Source organism: Cercospora kikuchii (assembly GCF_019650295.1).
Source record: "Cercospora kikuchii DNA, contig_00009, whole genome shotgun sequence".
Taxonomy (NCBI): Eukaryota; Fungi; Ascomycota; class Dothideomycetes; order Mycosphaerellales; family Mycosphaerellaceae; genus Cercospora; species Cercospora kikuchii.
Window position 1 is genome coordinate 1,619,160 of NW_025408590.1, and position 19,790 is coordinate 1,638,949.

Genomic DNA, 19,790 nt, shown 5'->3' on the forward strand with positions numbered 1-19,790 from the left:
CAAGATGCTCTTGTCTTTAGCAGTGGCCGGCCTGGTGGCGCTGGCCAATGCAGTACCTACTGCTGATACTCTGAAAGTATGCGACCACCTATATAACACCTACCCTCGATACATGGCCTACGATCCACTCAGCATCAATGCTCTGAGAACCGCTGCGAATGCCTCGCGATGGATCGACACGAACCGAGTGTACTGGAACAACCAAAACTCATACGACTATCGATCAGCATGCACATTCTTCCCTGCCAACGCACAGCAAGTATCGAACCTCGTCAAGAAGCTCAATGAGTTCCCATCTGTCAAGTTCGCTATCAAGGGTGGAGGACACAACCCTGCACCAGGATTCTCTTCTACAGATGAGGGTATCCTGATGGCTTTTGAAGTCAATCTTGGGTCTGCTACCCGCACAGAGGATGGAAACCACTTCATCGTTGGCCCCGGTGGAAGATGGGGTGACATCTACAAGATTACTGGACAAACCAACCAGATCGTCGTCGGTGGTCGATTGGCACACATCGGCGTCGGTGGCTTTGCTCTGGGCGGAGGTCTATCTTACTACTCTGCTCAATACGTAAGTGCCTGGCCCACGATACCATGAAGCTCTACTAACATCAACATAGGGTCTCACCTGCGACAACGTTGACCAATGGGAAGTCGTACTCGCAGACGGCACAGCAGTCAACGCTACCCGAACAGAAAACACCGAGCTTTGGTGGGCACTTCGAGGCGGCGGGAACCAATTCGGCATCGTAACTCGCATGTGGATGCAAGCCCACCCCGAAGGCGTCAACGGACAAGTCTGGGGAGGTCTCCGCGCCTACACTCCCGACAAGCGCGAAGCCCTCTTCCGCGCCGTCACCAGATTCATCCGCGACTACCCCGACGCCAAAGCCGCCGTCATCCCAGTCTTCCAATTCGGTCTACCACTCAATCTCCTGAACGCCATAACTGGCCCCATAATGTTCATGTTCTACGACGGTCCGACACCACCACCAGGCCTCTTCGACGAATTCGACGCCATTCCTTCCTTATTCTCTGAAACTGGCACGAAACGTTACGCAGAAGTCGCAGAATCTGCAGGAGGTGCCGCAATCGTTGGTTTCGGAAATTCTTTCCGTGTGATCACATATCCCAACCTTCCAGAAGACCAACAAGTCGAATTCTTCTCCCACTACTACGACGCAACCTACAACAAAACCTTCATCGACGGCCTCGAATCCGGTCTCGACATCCAAATCACAGGTTTCGATCCCCAACCCGTCTCCGTCCGCATCGCGGAAGCTTCGCAACGACAAGGCGGTAACGCTTTGGACCTCCGTCCTGAATACGGAGATCGCATCTGGTTCGAAAACAATTTTCTCTGGGCGAATCCTCTCTGTCAAGATCGCTGCCCAAAATACTCCGAAGAGCTTTCGGAATCGCTGTTGGCGTACCATAAGGAGAATTATGCTGGAATCGCGCCGACGAACTATCAGTCTGGTGATGTCGAGACTATCAGTTATAATCCATTGTTCATGAATGATGCTGCGCCGAATCAGGATGTGTATTCGAGTTATGGAGCGGAGAGTCTGGCGAGGCTGCAGGCGGCTAAGCGACAGTATGATCCTAGTGGATTTTTTACGAATAGGCAGGGTGGATTTAAGTTGCCAGCGTAGAGTGCTGGATAGAGATGGATAATGATGATATGTATTTGATGACCTGTATCAGTTCAAAAGCGAATGTGAAATCTCGTTTACTTCATAAGTCCTCGTTTGCGTTTGAGTTGTTGTGACTTTTCTTTGAGTCCTCTTTTGTGCTGTATGGCTCGAATCAAAGCTCGTGGAGTCCATCATTTAGATCCCAGAATCTTCTTGCTCAAATTTCAAGTTCATCCTCTCCCAACCAGCACATGTGTCGCGTGTGGCATCAAGCGATCCAATGCTTCCCACGATCTCGTCTTGTCGCTCAATGATGTTGAGCGCAAGACCACTCGAAGCATGCCATGCAATGTGGCAGTGTCTGCGGACAACATCAGTTCTCCTTCAACATCAAATTCAACACTTTACTTACACGAGCCAGATACCGGGATTATCAAGCTTAAAAGCCAAAGCGAGATAGCCACCAGCATAGAGTAAAGCTGTATCGCGACGAGTAGGGTTGTCGGTGTTCATAGCTGGAACAGTACCGTCCCATTGCCGATCAATTTGAGCGAGGATGACGAAGTCATGGCCGTGGCTATACCATCGTTATTACCTTTGCAAGTCATTCAGTCTCAGATTCCACTTACAGGTGAATCGGGTGCGCGGCAGGCACTCCCCTCTTTCCCGGGATGTTGAGAACATTTCCGGCTGTGATGACAAGATAGACGAATCCGTCATTCCAAGCGTGATTCGTATAGTTGACAGCAGCAACATTAGGATCCGCGAAGAAGCTAGCGTCGTTGACGTTCAAGATGCTGGGATCAGAATAATTGAGAAACAAAGGCTTTTCGGAAAGCTCCCATCTGAACGCTCCATGATTCGTGACATTGTCGAAAGCAGCATCAAAGGTGTAATTATCTCGATTGTTGCGAAGGTCGGCAGCGTTCCATTGCACGACAGGCCGCAGCTTGTTCACGGGTTCATCTTGACACGCTTCTCGATCGTTGCCAGAAATGGTCTCTGGATTGCCGGATCTGTTGGGAGAGTATTGAATGATACCGGTCTCTTCATTATCTTGAGCGACAGTGCCGCATCCAGACGCGATTCGAGTTCGGATCCAGTAGTTGCAATTCCTCACATCTTGCACGCAAAGGCTTGACTTCTTCTTCGGTTTGGCTGTGACTATGACTTGATATCGTTGTCCAATAGCAACAAAGACCGAGTCAGTGGTGTAAGGGACGATAGGAACCAGGTCTGCCTGAATGACCTGAAGATCGTGGTCATCGATCGCGAAGATGAACATGGATTCCGAAGAGGCATTGATCAGCTGGAGTAAGTACCTCTTGCCCTCCACGAAAGTTTTGTTGAATCTTCCTCCGCCTTGGATGGTCTTGACGCCGTTGACGGTCTTGAAGCATCCAGGATCAGGAGTACAGCAGAAGTCTGGATTCTCGCCCTCATTGATATTGCAGGTCGCCCGGTTGCAACCGACACAGCATTTCGGGTCTAAGCTGGAGCATTTAAACTGGTTAACACCTCCAAGAAGGAGGCCATCTGCGATTGGGATAGCTTGGGCAAGCTCTTGCTTGAATGCAACGGAAGTGTTCTCGTGAACCCAATCTTGCATCATGATCGGCGTGAAAGTCTCGTCCCAGTCATCACTGCTTGGACCGTAGATGGTGAGGGGTCCAGCAACGCCATCGGAGTACTGAGTCTGGTAGTGGCTGTGGTACCACGTATGTCCATACTGCTGAGCGTGGAACCGGTACGTGTATGTTTCGTTGTAGGCAATCGGGCACTGGGTTACACCATTGACGCCGTCTTGCTGATTCTATTGACATCTTAGCATGAAGTTCATAGTCGTAACTTGACACTCACTGTATGCAATTGGCGAATGCCATGCCAGTGAATCGTCGTGCCTAGGTTCGGGATCTTGTTCGTGACGTGGACGACAAAAGTGTCGCCCCAACAGCCTTCGAGATGTGGCCCTGGATATGTGCCATTGAATACTTGACCGAGGCTTTTCAGGTATCCATCAGGAGCGATTGGCTGAAGATCGACATCAAGCCAGTACTACAGGCAGTTAACACATCGGCTACAGTATTCTTTGAGTTGTGTGGGATCTTCAACATACTTCCCGAATGACTCCTGTTGGCGTAAAATTATCACCTGGACTGTCGTACTCGGTATGGCTGTCGTAGGTGATGTTCCTCGTATCACTAGATCTGAGCCAGCAGTCCCGGCCTTTGGCACTATTACATGACCGATATCCATTCATTCGAGGATAGTTGCAAACGAAGTTAGTACCAGCAACCTTGAACGATGGCCCTGCCAGTGGGGCGAGGTCATGGCTGTCATGTGCATTCTGAGGAACAACAAAAGGCTGCTGCTGATTGTGGCTACTCGAGTCCAGAAGAGGTGAGTATGTTGCTATCTTGAGTAGTACTTCCCAGCAGTACTGAAAGAACATGACTTTCCGTGGGCCACTGAAGGGCGGTCTGAGCAAAATCGAGGGTGAATGAGGGAGTTGCAGGAATGCTTATTCCATATACAGGGTCGAGACTTCAGATATGCATCATGATACCTCAACACCTACCGTGCCGCTCTTCCGCTGCTCTTCCCTCACGCTGAGTTCTTCCATCCGCCGTGACGCGCAGGAGATGCACTCGTACGGAGTCCTCGGCCAGTGAGGAGTCAGAAGTTCCATGCTTCCCGCGCTCAAAGGATTTACAATATATGAGACGTGCAGGCGGTAGATCTTGATGAGGTCGACCTAGTAAGCACGAGAATGCACTCTTTGGGCGTAGCCGAGCTGAAGAGCTTCCGGCCTACGCAGCAGATGTCGAAGTAAGCGGCATGACGCGCTGGGATTCCCCTTTTGCGATAATACAAGAGCGGCATTCGCATCGCGGAAACTCTCGTCACGCGGGCGAACATGTCAGCCTACGTAAACACCCCGTGGGCAGTTAATCAATCCCGGTCCTGAGAAGTGTGCAAGGCTTCCGTCTTTGGGGTCTTACAGCAAAAGCTGTTGACAATTTCGCAGCGTGTTATTTGTATGCTCTTGATCTGCGCCTCGAATCCAAATTCGCGCCGGTACGTATGGTAGCTTCAACTTATGCTCTGTAAACGAGCTGAAGCTTTTGCTTATCCCAGCGATCGACTGTGCAGGCTTACGAGGCGACTTGTCGGCATTGAGGCTGAGAGCTGAGCAGCTGAACCGTGACATTGTCACACGACATGTCAGCAATCGAAAGCAACCCCGGTTGCGATGCGCCTGAGTCCGTGTTAGTTCTCGAAGGTGGTGAGCTGATGTGTGAGTTGGAGATAGGACAAGAGAAGCAGGAGAGAGCAACAAGAGAGAAGCGAGCCGCTGCGGGCGTCGGACCGACGCCGATCCGTACGAGCTCTCAACGAATCAGTGTTGGCGGCCTCGGCCGGAGCTAGCTCATGTCTTGTCGCACAGAACGGGCACGGACGCGACGTACACTGCTGACTACTGCCGCCTCCGCCCTGAACTTTCATCCCACTCTGCTTTCCGCTCCCACATCCATCGACTGCTGACCTCGAAACAAGCTCTGCCCGCAATACAAGACTGCCCATCCATGAAGCTTCTCCCGCTCCTAAGGTACTTGGTTTGATGGCATAAGCTCGAGATGGAGAGCTCCATATAACCAGTTACCATCAACTCCAGCATCAACGTATCCGGGACATTTGATCTCAGATCGAACGAAACCTACCGTGAACAGCTATACCCGTAAGGATGAAGAAAAAATTCACTCCAGCTGATCAACAGAAGCCTCTTTGAAAGACATAACGTTCATACTTGACTCAGAAGAGAGGTCTTGGAACGCGATTTGAAGCTTTCGATTTTCAATATAAAAGTACAAATCTCAACAACTCGTCCCATAACACGTCCGATCATAAAACGTCGCATCCGACGGCGCGGTAGTACTCGTTCCCTTCAAAGTCATCTGCACAGACGAAAGCGAGTATCGTGTGCACAAGTTCGTGCTGGGACTCCAGCTGAAGCTCATGCAAGTGGCTTGCGGTATGCAGTAATCAGCGCACTGCTGGAGAGATTTCCACATTCCTTTGGTGGGTTTGCCGACGAGGAAGTTGCTGTAGGCGGTGCCGGTCTTCTTACCGCAGATGAAGGCTGGGTTGGGATTGGGCTTCAGGACTGCTTTGCCGGATGTGCAGGTCGGCGCGTTGGACGTTGTCGATGAGGTCTTCTTGGTCGTTGTTGTTGAGCGTTTGGTTGTGACTGCAACAATCTTCTTGGTTGTGGTGGCGGCCTTCTTCGTCGTTGCTCCGGCCTTTTTGGTAGTAGCTTTCTTGGTTGTCTGAGCAGCTTTCTTGGTCGTGGTCGGAATCTTCGTCGTGGTTGTGATCTTCTTCGTAGTAGTAGTCATCGTTGTACTCATCTTTGTCGTGGTACTAGCGGCTTTGGTTGTGGTAGTAGCGACTCCCTTGCCTCCTGCACTCGTCGTTGTTGCTTGAGCGAGATCGTCGTCATCGATCTCTCCTACGCCGCTGTCCCCGTCATCGCCGATTTCGCCGTCTCCGCCGGACATACCATTGCCTTCGGAGTCATTCATGCCGTTACCGGTCATGCCACTATCCGCCCCAGAGCCTTCTGGGTCGCCATCTGCAATACTATTGTCGGTACCAGTCTTAACGTACCCGATACAACCCTCTGCAATCGGAGCACTCTTGTAGGGATCCACGAGCGGAGTCTCATAATTGTCGAAACCTGTGGCCGTCAGGCGGAAGTCGATGTCGTTCTGGAAGAAGACATTCCAAGCGATACCATAGCATCCTCCATTGATATCATGCTCGATTGTGCCATTGTCAAGCACCGAAGCAGAGATCTCGAAAGTTCCCTCGAAATTGATAGATGGTGTGTCCACAATTCCGGCCTATTAAACGAGTCAGTCAGTCAGCCAATTGACCAAGTATAATACTGCAGTCGCTCTCAGCTTACCGTGGCCTCAAAGGCATACCCTCCAATGAGCTTCAAACCAATGCCCAATTCGACCGGCAAGCCCAGGCCCGCTGTGATCTCAAGCTCACCCTGCGCCTCTGCTTTGTGAAGAAAGTTAGGCGCCAAACCAGTGGCACTACTATCACTTGGATTCTTGAGATCGAGTGTAATGTCGATGTTCGGCCATTCAGCACCAGCGCCGACCAAGAGCTGGCCGCTGGCCTCGACTCCAAAAGAGGCTTGCAATTGTACGCCGATGAAAGGTCCAACAGTCGCTAAGCCCTCAATACCCCACTCGACAAGATAGAATTTCTTCTGATCTGAAGTCCATTTGTTCTCGTAGGTGACAAACGCATTGAGGCCCAGATATAGTCCTGTCAAAGTCATTAGAAATGGTCACGGACCCACTTTGAAATCACTTACCAAGCTCCATGTGTCCATTTAGACCAATCTTTGCTTCCACAACAGTAAAGTATGAAGTTTTTATAAAGCCCCACGCCGTAAGTGAGCCGCCAAAGCCACATTCAACGCAGTATAGCCCGACGCCATAGTCGAAATTCTTTTCTGACTCGCCGCGTGTCATGAGTGACGTCTCGTTGGATCTTTTGTGATGGCCCGTCGCGCTGGCAACTTCTCCTTTCTTGTACGAGTCGTCAGGCTTTGCACCATTCTCGCTCTTGCTCCACGAGAAAAGCTTTGCGGCATTGTCCCAGGGCGCGTTCTCATCGGTGCCTAGATACTCATCGTTGTTGAGGTACTTGCTCCACTCGATGGTGCTCGAGACAGGACCCCAATCGATGCGCCTCTGTAGTCCATGCGGTACAAACAACTACACATGTGACCAAGATTAGTGGTAGTCCGGTAGTCGGTCGTGATGGAATAACTTACTGCTCTCTTTGTGAGTGAGCGTCTCAGGTTGTGGGTACCAATGTCGCCCCACTGGAGGACCATAGAGATTGTCACATCTGTAATGTTGATAGCTGGTGTTCCTTGAGCTGTGAACGCCAGACCAGGATCCGCGAATGACAGCGAAGTGGCGTGAAAGTAGACATTGGCATTGTCTGGGCCACAAGTGTCCGCAGCGGTGATGAAGACGAGGTCGCTGTGGGTGGGCCCTGGAGTCACGATGAGTGATCAGTCTTATGACACTGCCTGTTGTGAGAAGACTATGATCTTACACTTCTTCTTAGCATAGCTGTATGCCTGGCTGGTCAGAGTCCCCGTGAGTACGCCATTTGAGCATGAAACACCAGACACGTAGGCAGAGTGATCCAAAGTGATTGCTGGCCATCTGCGACGAAGGTTACAAGTATTAGCCAGAGTGCATCAATCATGAGTGGTTGTCCCTAGAGACAATGCTTACTTGAACCCCAGATCAGCGGTCGCGAGAAGAGCTCCATCGCGCTTCATGACACGCTTCTGCGTTGAGCCAGGGGTGGAATCGGCGCCAGCGCCTGCCCATGCTAACGAGACCGATGTCGTGGGGGCGAGATTGAGCAGCACGGAATCATCGACTTGCGGAGGAATAACAGGCTCGAGGAATGTTGTGCCGTTTGAGGTATTGCTACCAGCTGTGGAGGAGGTCCCGTTGTTGTTTGTTGTGTCGCGCTCATATCTATCACGATGGTAGAATTGCGCATTGCTTGAAGACTGAGGTGCGGCTGATGAAGTGGTGCAAAGTAGAAGTATAGTTGCCGCAAGAGTTATTCGCTGAAGAGAGAAGGCCATGCTTGCAGTGTGCCACGGCGTGGGCGAAGCAACGACGAGGATTCACCGAAGCGCCTTGATCAAAGTACTAATAAGAGCTGGATGGCCTGCAGGAAAGTGATGTTGCATGGAAGAACATAGTCTGAGCGGGCGATGGTCTGGCGTCCAGAGGGACTTTATTCCCAACTTGTGCTGTACGGAGTAAGGCGTGCCACAATTGCTGTACTGGTGGCTTTCCTCAGTGTCTGCCGGTATCTGCTGGCCAGACCAATCCGAAAAGGCAATATTGACTAGCCACCGTCTCGCCTTTCTGTGATTACTGCCGAGAGGAAAGCCTCGTCGAAACGGGGTCGCCATGGTTGTGGACGCCTATCCCCAATTGGTACGTTGCATGAGTATACGCTCGAGCCAACAATGTCTGGTGTGTTCGACATCGCTACCAGACACACAGCCTTGGGTAGTCGGGTCCGAATCTGATGCCGGAGGGTATCTTCATACGCCTAGTGCATCGCGCACTCCGTGATGATAGTGTAGTTGGAATACAAGCATGGACTCTGTGGCTGTAGGGTTTATGAATTGCTAGTCTGGTTTCGAGCCTACCAGATGACACCCGACAGCTAGGACCTACTACCATTCGTTAGGACAAGGGACCACGCACGTGGGCTCACATGGCTAAAGCATGCAGTGCCGGCGATGCGTGAATAGTACGCGACCGAGGGCGACTTGCTTCTTCAGCAACATTTTCCAGCCAAGGGACTGTGCTCTGGGCCTGGAAATTGAAGCTTCCCTCTGGTTGCTGCCGTTGGAGATGCCCAGGATTTGATTGATTTGATTGATTCCTACACGGTTGCAGCCGCCACGGAGGCAGCTATGCCCGGAAGCAAAGGTGCGGCGGTCTGCCGACGCCATCCCAAATGGGAGTAGCCCCACTTCGCCAATGTCACCGCAGTAAACAAAGACCAGCCGACCCCTTCACCCTCACTCTGCTCTTCAACCACCACCTGTCTTTGCCGGCAAGTTCTTCCAGGTGGTGGTTTTCTCTCTGCTGATTGCTATATGCTAGGCTCCTCGAGGCTGCGCCTCATCTTTTCGCCATCTGTGTACCTACTGTCTCCGCCCAGCGCTCGACGTCGTCTACTCCTCCCCGATCCTATTCTGCCCCAGGATCTGCGCCTGTTCTATGAAATGGATGGTCTTTGTGGCTAGCTTGTGGCTATTCAGGATAGTCCGGAGGTTGGTGCGGCCAGGAAGTCCGCCGAGGTGCTCCTTGCGCAGGTCGCGCAGTCGGCGACACGTTAGAACCACGTGTCGGACAGTTTGTCGTCCTTCGCGGCAGTGGCACATAGGGTCCCGGACGCCGGGGACGTTGCGGTTGAAGAGGAAGTCCTGGAGCCCGATTTTCTCGGTGCGGAGCTGAACAAGCAGCGCGCTTTCCCGCTTGGACAAGCCGCTGTGGAGTTGGAGGATGCTCTTGCTCGGGATTGGAGTGTACCTGAATGAGGATCTCCCTGTCGTTCCCGTGCGCCACGTACCCTGCCACTTCTTCTCAGCTTCTTCTCGACTCTTTCGCTTTAGCGTAGATAGGACGGCATAGAGTTCCTCGGGCTGGGCGGCTCTGTCGGCCGCTTCGCTGCTATCTTGCCCTTCTCTCCAGCCTGTGGCTTCTTTAGCTGCAATATCAGCGGCCTCATTTCCTTCAATGCCCTCGTGGGAGGGGATCCACCGGACTGTGACGGTATGACCTTTGTCTTGTAGCGTGTCTGTTCGGCAGGCGATTTGCTTTAGGATATACGCTCCGGTTCGTCCTTCGGCGCGGACGAGCGAGCGTATGGCTGTTTGGTTATCGGTCCAGATGGCGACCTGCCTCGGGCTGGAGGTGTCCTCCAAGATGTTTTGGGCGATCTGTAATGCGAGGTTGATGCCTTGCAGCTCTGCAGCGTACACGGTTGACGTTGCGTCTGTCCCCATATACGTCCTCTCTATCCTGTTTGCGCTTAGGCACACGGCTGCCGCTCCTATGTAGCCTCCAATGCCGCTGCCATCGGTATAGATACAGATATTCTCTGCCTTTTTGCTCTCGATATCATGCCTGCTGCGTGCTTCTTCCGTATTGTCGACGTAGATTGTCGGGCCTGTCCGCCAGGGCGCGTCGACGAAGGGCGGTATGTGCTCCAATGTGCGTAGGTTGATCGCTGCATAGGCTGCGACGGAGCGTCGTACCCTTTCGAAAGGACTGGCGTATCTGTCCTGCCGGGCACTGATCGCACGTGTCTGCACTGTACCCGGGTCCTTGCTCGCAAGTATTCGCACCACTGCGTCGGCGTTATGTTTTTCGATTTGTTGCTCGACTGGGAGGAGGAAGGTCTCGATGTTCAGCGCGGCCGTCGATGTCGCCCGGTACGCGCCACATATCGTTCTCGCAGCTCTAGCCTGAAGCATTTGGAGTGTCTGCAGCGTCTTTTTCGTGTATCCGCAGCCGCTGGTCCGGCCCTGCGACCAGACTGAGCACGCGTACATCATTTGTGGGATGGCCACTCCTCGGTAAAGTTTCCGCATCTCAAGCATCTTGACTCCCCAGGTAGAGCTCCCAAGCGAGTGGAGGGCGCTAATAGTGTTGGAGACTTTCCGCTGTATCGCTTCAATATGTGGCTTCCAGTGTAGCTTGGTGTCCATGGTGACGCCGAGATACTTGCACGTTGCCTTCGGTGCGATATCGCACCAAGGGGTCTCGATGCCTTTCTCGAGGTCAAACCGTGTGCGGGAGCGCGTGAAGTGGGTGAGCTGGAATTTCTCGGGAGCGAACTTCGATGCGTGGGTGCGTGCCCAGTGCTGGGCCTTTTCTAGCATTTGCTCGAGCTGGGAGCACGTGTCTTCTGTAGAGTCACCCCAGGCGAGAAGTGCGGCGTCATCGATATATCCCGTAACAGCTGTGGTGCTCTCCGGGTCGCTTTCTGTGTTGCTTGGCTGAATAAGGCTAGAGTTATAGTAGATATACAGGATGGGCGACAACGGGGATCCTTGCGGGATACCTGTAGATACGGTGTATGGTGGGGATTGGAAGCCGTCAAGTACAACGTTTGTCGATCGATTGCTCAGGAAACTCGCTATCCATCGGACTAGTCTCTCGTCCACCCTGCGTGCCCTTAGGTCATGCAGTAATCGCTCGTGCGAAACATTATCGAACGCTCCTGAGACATCGAGTAGCAGCAGGCTCGCGACTTGTCCCTGGCCTGTGTTCCACGCTTGATATATCCTGTCTATTATATTGTGGAGGGCATGTTCTGTCGATTTCTGTCTCCGACCGCCGATATGTGCGCGAGGGAGGAGGCTGTGAGTCTCGGCTATGTAGCTCAGCCTCCTTGCCAGGATGGCATCCATCGTCTTTCCGATAGTGTTTAAGAGGGCGATGGGTCGGTATGCCTTTGGCGTCGTGTAATTGTCCTTGCCTGGCTTCCGTAACACCACCGTCGTAGATCGGCGGAAGTGCGCGGTGCAGTATGCGAGGTCGATGCTGCTGTTGAAGATATTGCTTAAGTGGCTTACGAGGGCTGATTTGCCCGCTTGCAGCGCTTTGTTCGTGATCTGGTCGGGTCCAGGTGCTTTGAATGCCTTGCTAGATGTAATCGCCTCGATGACTTCCTTTTCTGTGATTCTGGGTAGCTGGATTGGCTCCGGGTACTGCGCTGACGTGATATCGTTAAGATCTGCATGGGGAGGCTCAGGGAAGAAGGTATTTCTGAAGAGTGCTGCTTTCCCGCTAGCCTCTGCGACTTCTGTCCCGGTCTCTGGGTCTACGATCGCAGGAGTGATGTTCGGTAGCTGGCTGTGGCGATTTCTCGCCCACTTTGCGAGTTTCCATAGCGCTTGAGGTGACTGTGATGCTTCTTCGACTCGGTCGCGATGAGCCTGTCTCAACGCCTTTCGTATGACTCTGGTCTTTTTATTTCGTGCCGTTCGATAGGCTTCCCAGTCGTCCTCCGTACGCTCTCGACTAAATCTCCGTTTCAGACGTTTTGCCTCTGCGAGGACCTCGGAGCATTGCGCATTCCACCCTTGCCTCATTCTGTTCGACGGCATCGTCTTGGGTAGAGCCCAATCGACAGCCTCGTTAATCGTGGTGATGATTTGCTCGACATATCTATCCAGAGCTGCCTTTGTTCTCGGGTATTGTAGCAGAGGGAGCGTCTTCTCGAGTGCCTCACGGTATCGCTTCTCGTCGAGCCTCTTCCAGTTCCTCTGCGCTGTTTCTGTACGACGCGGGAGCTGTAGGTCGATAGTCGTAGCGATCGGAAGATGGTCTGAATCGTGATCCAGTTCGTGGTCCACCTGACTGCGCACCACCCTGTCTATAAGGCCTATAGTGGCGAGACATAGGTCGATTGTGGTTCGAGAGCTGCCTTCCTCATAAGTGATAGTTCCCGATGGGAATGTGTTCTGCAGTGTATTTTGTTCCATGATTTCAATCAGTTCCACAGCTTCAGCGTCTGCCCGCACGATGTGCTCCCCTCCCCAAAGAGGATGGTGGAGGTTGAAGTCCCCAACCACCATGTGTTCGTTGGCGGTAGATCTTTCGAGCAGTCGCCTCAGGAAAGGCAGAACGCTCGTCCGTTGTTCTGTGCTTCGGGGCGGGTTATAGACATTGAATATTTCGAGGCTCCTCGGTGTTTCATCGTCTCCAAACTGGAACGTGAGCGAGCAGATGTCTTTGCTATGCCGATCAAACCGCCACTGGGCATGATCGAGTCCCTTGTGGACGAAGAAGCATACTCGTGTCGGCCTTCCCTCCGTGTCGTTGGAAGCATAGCAGAGATGGAAGATGTCTTTCGCCGGGTGGTGTGTTGTGTTTGTAAACGGGTTGTTCCACGGTTCTTGTATGGCGAGGACATCAAAGTCGCCGATTTTGGTATCGCGCAGTAGCGTGGCCATGACCGTGTCCCGTGACTTCCGGACGTTGTACTGTAATATGCTGAATGTGGGGTTCCTCCTCATGAGTCGCTCTCTACATCGATGTCCATTTGCTGGCTACTGTTGCGTCCCACCCCGTTCACGTGCAGAGACTCTAGCGCTTTCCTAGTGGGATGGTACGTCCGCTGCGGCCTCTGACTGCCAGATCCACTCAGAGGTTCGTTCTCCTTGTCTAACGAGCCGGGGCCGCTGCCAGTATTGGCTCGTTTCTGTCCAGATCCTGTGGACCCGAGCTCTGCCTGCGGTCTCTCCTCTCCTCGCAGGCCGAGGCCTCGTGCCGAACGTTTCCGGCGTAGCACTGTCCCGTTGCTGCCAGGTGGGGTTCCAGACATCGCGGATGCCGGGACTGGGTAGAATGGCGCTCTTGTGGCATATGCTGCCTTGGCGCGGGCCATTTCTTGTTGTCGTGTCGGGCACTGTTGGCTCCATGCCTCGTGCTCTCCGTGGCACGCCGCGCACTTCCTGGGTCCGTCGCGCTCCCTCTTCGATGGACAGTCCCGGGATTGGTGCTCCTGAGCACAGTAGCCGCATCTCATTGTTGTCTTGCACTGGGTTCCTATGTGGCCGTATTTCTGACAATTGAAGCACTGCTTGACCCGACACTGCCTGTCGTATCTCTCGCACTGGCAGAGCTCTCCGTGCCATACGAGGCCTTCGCTGATGATCTTGTTGGCATCTTCGGGTCGCGAGAACTCGATGATGATCGAGGTCGTCGACTTCTTCGCGCCGCTCCGTGTAAGCCATCCTATGTATTTGATCTCCGCTCGAGGGATGAAAGGCCGGTTCTCATGTAGGATCTCATCGCGATTCTCCGTGAATTTGTCCATGTCGATTGAGTGCGTGCGGATGCTGTGGACAATGACGCCGTATGTCGGGACGCGAACAGAGGCTCCCTCCCCGACCCGACGGGCCCATTCCTCGCTGTGTTGTTGTAGTGTCTGTGTCTCGCTGACGCTTGCCGTCCTGACGACCAGGTCTCCGCTCTTGAGCTGATTAGCGGACATGATCTTGATCTCTGCTATTTGCTCGTTCGTGCTCTGTTCAAGGGTGCGGTCAACGTGAGACTTGAGGTGTCGCGGGTTCATTGCACGCAACCGTTCAATGGTCACAGGGTTTCTGATGTTTACGATGATTTCACGCTGGCTCTGGGTGGATGCAGTCTGTGTGTTGTGGGGAATGTGCATACTGCTTGCTAGTGTACCGCTCGCTACCGCTGCTGCATAGCTCATTGGCGCACTCTTGTTGTTCTGGGTGTTGGTGTTTCTGACGTCCCTCATGATTGCGACTCCTACCTTGCCCACTTCCATTGCCTCTTTCGCGGCTCCCTTCGTCTCCTCTCCGACCGCGGCGATCTTCTCTATCTGTGTGTTTGTACCTCGTAGCTCTTTCTTCAGTGCTTCTAGTCGCTGTGACGTCTCCTCTTTCATCGCTTTCGCGTCTCCTCGCATCTCGCGCAGCGCGCCGTGAATGGCGGTCATGTCGGGGATATTCTGTGCTTTTGCGACGAACGACGTCGCGCCTTGGATCATCATCTTCGCGACCTCTGTTGGCACGGTCTGGCTCCCAGTGCGGTCGATACAGCCGCGGATCTCCAGCAGGTACTTCATGAGTTTGAGGGCATGCTCTCGGTATTCTGTGGGCCACATCACCCCCTCCGGCCACAGCTCCGCCATCGCAGCAGGCGCGGTGGGCGACGCGTCTGACTACGTAGCGATGCAGTGCCTTCTTGGATGGATATGTTGCACGTTCTTACGACTGAATTCCGAAAAGTGAGATTCTCGCTATGTTCGTGTTTTTTTTTTCCGAGATGCCCAGGACGGCCAGCTGTCGGATTCGAGGCAGCTCACAGTCTTGCAAGAGCTGGACAGGCGCCAGAGAGGATCAACTGGGACCGAGAAGGCTACGCATCTGCAAGGGGGTAGAGGAGACTCCAGAGCACGAGCAGGCAGCGTGGCTTGTCAACAACGTGGTGAACACGAGATGGCGTTCGAGGCGTTCATGAACAAGCTTCCGACAAGACTCACAAGAGCCGTGCTTCTGCAGCGAAGCTTCTCCCGAGATTGCTTGGCGTTCAGCCAAGCGCCACTTCGACCGCCCAATACGGACTCCTGGCTTGCGTGCGCGCCCAAGAGCGCTTGCAATGCCACGTGCCAGGACGGGAGATGCGGGTTTGCAGTCCAAAGTCTGGATCTAGCCTCACCACGCCCTGTTTCAATCGGTCCACCGACGACGGCGCTGCCGGCAAGAACTGCCTCCATGTCCAAGTCAATTTCCACCTTGCGAGCGGACCTCGAGCCGTTGCATCTGCCAGAAGCCCACGGAAAGAGGGTGACGCGGCAATACAAAGAAAAATGTTGTTGACGGCTGTGTCCAAGCGAAGGCCTGGGAAGCATGACAAAGTATTCTAAATGCCTGAGGAGCAGAACAAAGTTGAGGTCCGGCGGAAACGCAGCGCCTGTTCAGCTGTGGTTGTGTCGATTGGCAGTCTGGACCTGCAGAAAGTCGGCGGCAGCAGCCTTGCAGACTACTCGCGCGTTGTGTGAACACAGTCAAGCCTTGTCAAGCAGCCAGATCATGCTTAGCCGATGAGCTTGATCGCTTCTGGCCTGGACATGCGGAGTCGCCGTTGGCTTTCCGCCGTCTACACTACGCATGGGAGCGAGAAGCGTTTCGAGCCTGCCGCTGGTAAGACCGACGCCTCATTCCCCTTTGGGATCTGGCCGTAGGCTGCTATTGCCCTATTGGTGATAGTCGCAGCTCAGTATGGCTTGCTCCGATATGCTCGCTACACATCGTGACCACAACTGCTACTCAGCGCCTCCGGCCATGCTGTGCCTCTGTTACGTTGCGAACGCCACGATATCAAACTTCAATCGATAGAGCTGAGTCTGGAGTCTTGACAGGACATTGGCGGTGCCTGCGATGAAGAAGCGGTTTTCGGATCCGAGGCGGGCAAATCGTTGTCGGGCAGAAAGAGATGTTGTATATATGGACGCGCCTTTGGTAAGAGAATCTCATATTCCACACACTGCTTCAATTCTGCACAGGAATTTGGTCCGATCACTTTTCCCTCCACACTATGAAGACCTTCACGCACATCGTCGCGGCCTTACCGCTCTTGTTAGGCTCGGCACTGGGAGACCATGTTGACTGTCGTACAACTCTGGGCACCAAGTCCGTGAAAGTCGTACCGAGGACAACTATTACTTCTACTTCGACAGCTCGACCTACACAAGTCCTTGTCGTGCAGTCGACAATCACGAGCTACAAGGGCATCAAGTCTACATCTGTCATATTGAGCACATCGACGGAAACTGTGACAGATACCACACGTAAGTCTGGTGGTCTCCTTTCCTTCGTCAAAACACTAACGTTGAATCCCTCCAGCCACCGAGACTGCCACCAGCACCACCGTTTCGTTCGATGTCGCGACGTTCAGTGCCACAATCACGAATACTGTCTCGACTACAACTACTCAAACGGTCCAGTCCACTTCGACCACCATTATTCCTACAGTCGCGGGTTTCCAGCCCATCGACAACACCGTCAACCAGGGACCTCTGCAACGACGCAAAGTGCAACATCCTCGCGCTCCTGCTGGCGTGGCGCCCAAGAACAAGAAAGCCGGCGTTGCTGCTGCAACCCACCCCCAGAACGTGAAATGTACGTCACAACCACCTAGAGTTGAAGCGCCTTCGCCCATACTAACATCTTTCCAAGGCACCCGCTACGTCTCAAACACCCACACATTCACAACCTATACCACCCTCACCCCACTCACCAACACCATGACCTATTTCTCCAAAACCGTCCGCTCGACATCCGTCATCACAGACACCGAAACATCCTTCCCCGCCGAAGTCACAGAGACAGTCACCTCCACCTCCGTCTCCGATGTCCAAACCACAACAACCTTCTTCCAAACTTCCACAACCACACTAGGAGCCGTCGCCACCCAAGTCATCAACGGCCCAACCCACTACGACGCCTGCACAAACGCAAACAACTTCTTCGGGCCAAATTTCTCCAACGGCGGAACAACTTACGAAATCGTCAATGCTCAGAACAACGGACCGAATGTTGGGAATACTTATCAGATTGTGAATCTCAATGGGATTAATACACAAGAGGAATGCTGTTCGAAGTGTCAAGCTTCGGCGATTTGTGAGACGTTTTTGTATCGACCTGGTAAGTCATCAGCCCACAGCACCACACTCCTTCCTTTCTTTAGGTATACCACTCGACTAACAAGTTATCAACAGGCAACGCTGGCTGCTTCCTCCTCGCTCACACGGATAATACATGTTCAGCGCAGACGAACCACGCCAATTTCTTCTTATCCAAGGCTGGGACTGCTACAGGAACGGATGTAAGTTACAAACATATTCCGAAGAGTAGCTTTGATCACGACTAACGAGGGATTGTCTATAGGCTTACATCGTCGGTAATGGAAAATGCGGTTATGCTTATAGCGCCAACAGTGATGGGTCGGTGTTTCAGGCTAGCTAGACTAGTCAGATACGTATATCGCTACTTGTTACAGATAGAAGAAGTCATGAACTGTGTGAGAGATTAGTGTCGTTCGGGCTTCTTTCTTTCGTCTGATATGTTATCGCTCGAGCGGTATGTTACGGGTCTGTCATTGGCATTGTTCAGTCTATTGTCATGTCGCCAAAATGAGGGTGATGGTATGTAGTTGATACCATAGCAGTGTGTATGAGGCGCAGCTGTATGCTTGCATGAAGAAAGTCTATTCTGGAAGTAGATGGGGGAGCAAAGCCAACATTCCACAGATCTCTTACTCCATTCCAGAGATGGTTGGTTCTATTTTTAGGGATCATGGAAGTTCAATGCAACACTGTACAAGAGCACCGAGACAGTATAATGGCAAAGAGGATTGATTGAAATAAGCAAGTCCTTAGTAAATCGATACAGACATCAAGAATGGTTTTCAACAAGACCCCTCAACAAAAAGCCCCAGCATCTTTCCTCAGCCTGCCAACAGAGCTACGCCTACAGATATACAGCTATATCCTACCACCCCAACGACAACGTTATGAAATTATCGTCAGTCTCTTCCCATCTCATCTCCTCTCTCCCTCGAACTCATAAGAAGCAGTACCGCAAGCCCTCCCAATCCCACCACGGCCTTCCAAAAGCACCGCCTCACCTCCCCCTCCTCAGGATCTGTCACCGAATCCGGCAAGAAGTCCTCGACGCCGCGTGCGCAAATGAAATCTTCATAATCGAAGCTTCGTTATATTCGAAGTCTTTCGGAGGGCTGTCGCCTTTAGGAGAATGTCCTTTGTCGAATGTTTGGTTGAGACAGATCAAGAAGGTGGTGTTGTTTAGTATGGTGGATGTGAGGAGGGAGGGGGAGACGAGGTTTGGGGATTTGAGGGTTTTGCAGGGGATGATGGGGTTGCGGGAGTTGAGGGTTGTTGTTGGGGGAAGGAGAGATGGTGGGAGGAAGGGGGAGGGAATGGAGGAGAATGTCCGTGGGTTTGTAAAGGCGGTCTTGGAGGCGGTGCCTGCGGAGTGTGAAATCTCTGTTGGGGCGAGTGAGGTGGAGAAGGAGGAATTTTTGAAGAAGATTGGACGGGGACTGGAGTATGCGTTTGATGGGGGAACGAATGGGTTGTTGGAGAAGAGTCTTTTGCTTTTGACTGGTGCCAGGAGAGGAATCTTCTCGGGGTGTAATATGGATCATAGCAGTTGTGGGCGTGGGAATTGCTGCACTGGACAAGCTTGCGTGAACAGTTACCTTGGCGGCGTGGTTTTCAGCATAGACTCGTGGGAGCCGGACCTGTCGTTCTTTTTGCAGGCGTTGGAGCGTGATTGACGACGAATGCTGTTGACACAGATGTCCATCTTTTCAGCCCTGGCAATCTTGACTGCGTCCTACCTTGTTTCCGCATTGTTTCGTAAGACTCCTGAGCGTGGGAGAGATGGGCAAGACCAGTATGCACTGTGTCCCTGTATCGCTCTTGCATTTGCTGGACGATGCTCATTGTACGGTGGGCAACTTCTCAACTCCGATGCCGCGGTGATGTCCAGACTCAAGAGCGTCTGACTGTGTCGGGCATACTCGGTGTACCGTTCCACAGCGTCGTTCCCGTTGCACGCACGCTGCATCACACTTGCCGCGTGATGGTGGAGGTGGAGGATTCACATCAGACGACGCGACGCGTGGGCGGAATCGGTGGACAGCTCGCGTTAAGCTTTTCGAGATCGCCGCCTGTGGCTGATGACACCTCGGCCAATCAGAGGTCTCACTTGATCGGACAAAACGTACCGTATCTGCGGCCGAGGTGCGATATCCTCGTCCCGAGCAAGGATGCCTGCGCAATTCATGCAATTCACCAGGATTCGCCCGAAGGCTCAGCGCATGGCTGACATGGTCTGGACAACCTCACTCGATGACTTGGGCGAATGGATTTCGAAGGAGGCGTTCTTGCAGTCGTTGTCCAAAGCGAACCGCAACGGTGGTACGTTGTGGCTGCTGCCGGTCA

The 19,790-nt window shown here is 53.0% G+C and overlaps 4 protein-coding genes across 4 annotated transcripts; 2 read left to right on the forward strand and 2 right to left on the reverse strand.

Annotated features, from left to right (window-relative positions):
- Window positions 1-4: 4 nt before the first annotated feature.
- On the forward strand, window positions 5-1,655 carry CKM354_001275600 (uncharacterized protein; the record flags this gene model as incomplete). Its single annotated transcript, XM_044808281.1, has 2 exons — window positions 5-571; window positions 621-1,655. 2 exons carry the CDS (start codon window positions 5-7, stop codon window positions 1,653-1,655), a joined length of 1,602 nt encoding a protein of 533 aa, XP_044664216.1.
- Window positions 1,656-1,832: 177 nt separating this feature from the next.
- Window positions 1,833-4,089, reverse strand: CKM354_001275700 (uncharacterized protein; the record flags this gene model as incomplete). The annotated part of the gene is made up of 5 exons (XM_044808282.1): window positions 1,833-1,998; window positions 2,050-2,214; window positions 2,267-3,450; window positions 3,498-3,692; window positions 3,754-4,089. 5 exons carry the CDS (start codon window positions 4,087-4,089, stop codon window positions 1,833-1,835), a joined length of 2,046 nt encoding a protein of 681 aa, XP_044664217.1.
- Window positions 4,090-5,512: 1,423 nt separating this feature from the next.
- Window positions 5,513-8,334, reverse strand: CKM354_001275800 (uncharacterized protein; the record flags this gene model as incomplete). Its single annotated transcript, XM_044808283.1, has 6 exons — window positions 5,513-6,541; window positions 6,607-6,980; window positions 7,030-7,435; window positions 7,495-7,721; window positions 7,785-7,897; window positions 7,970-8,334. 6 exons carry the CDS (start codon window positions 8,332-8,334, stop codon window positions 5,513-5,515), a joined length of 2,514 nt encoding a protein of 837 aa, XP_044664218.1.
- An 8,023-nt stretch (window positions 8,335-16,357) lies between these two features.
- On the forward strand, window positions 16,358-17,787 carry CKM354_001275900 (uncharacterized protein; the record flags this gene model as incomplete). Its single annotated transcript, XM_044808284.1, has 5 exons — window positions 16,358-16,610; window positions 16,666-16,941; window positions 16,999-17,466; window positions 17,541-17,647; window positions 17,710-17,787. 5 exons carry the CDS (start codon window positions 16,358-16,360, stop codon window positions 17,785-17,787), a joined length of 1,182 nt encoding a protein of 393 aa, XP_044664219.1.
- Window positions 17,788-19,790: the final 2,003 nt, after the last annotated feature.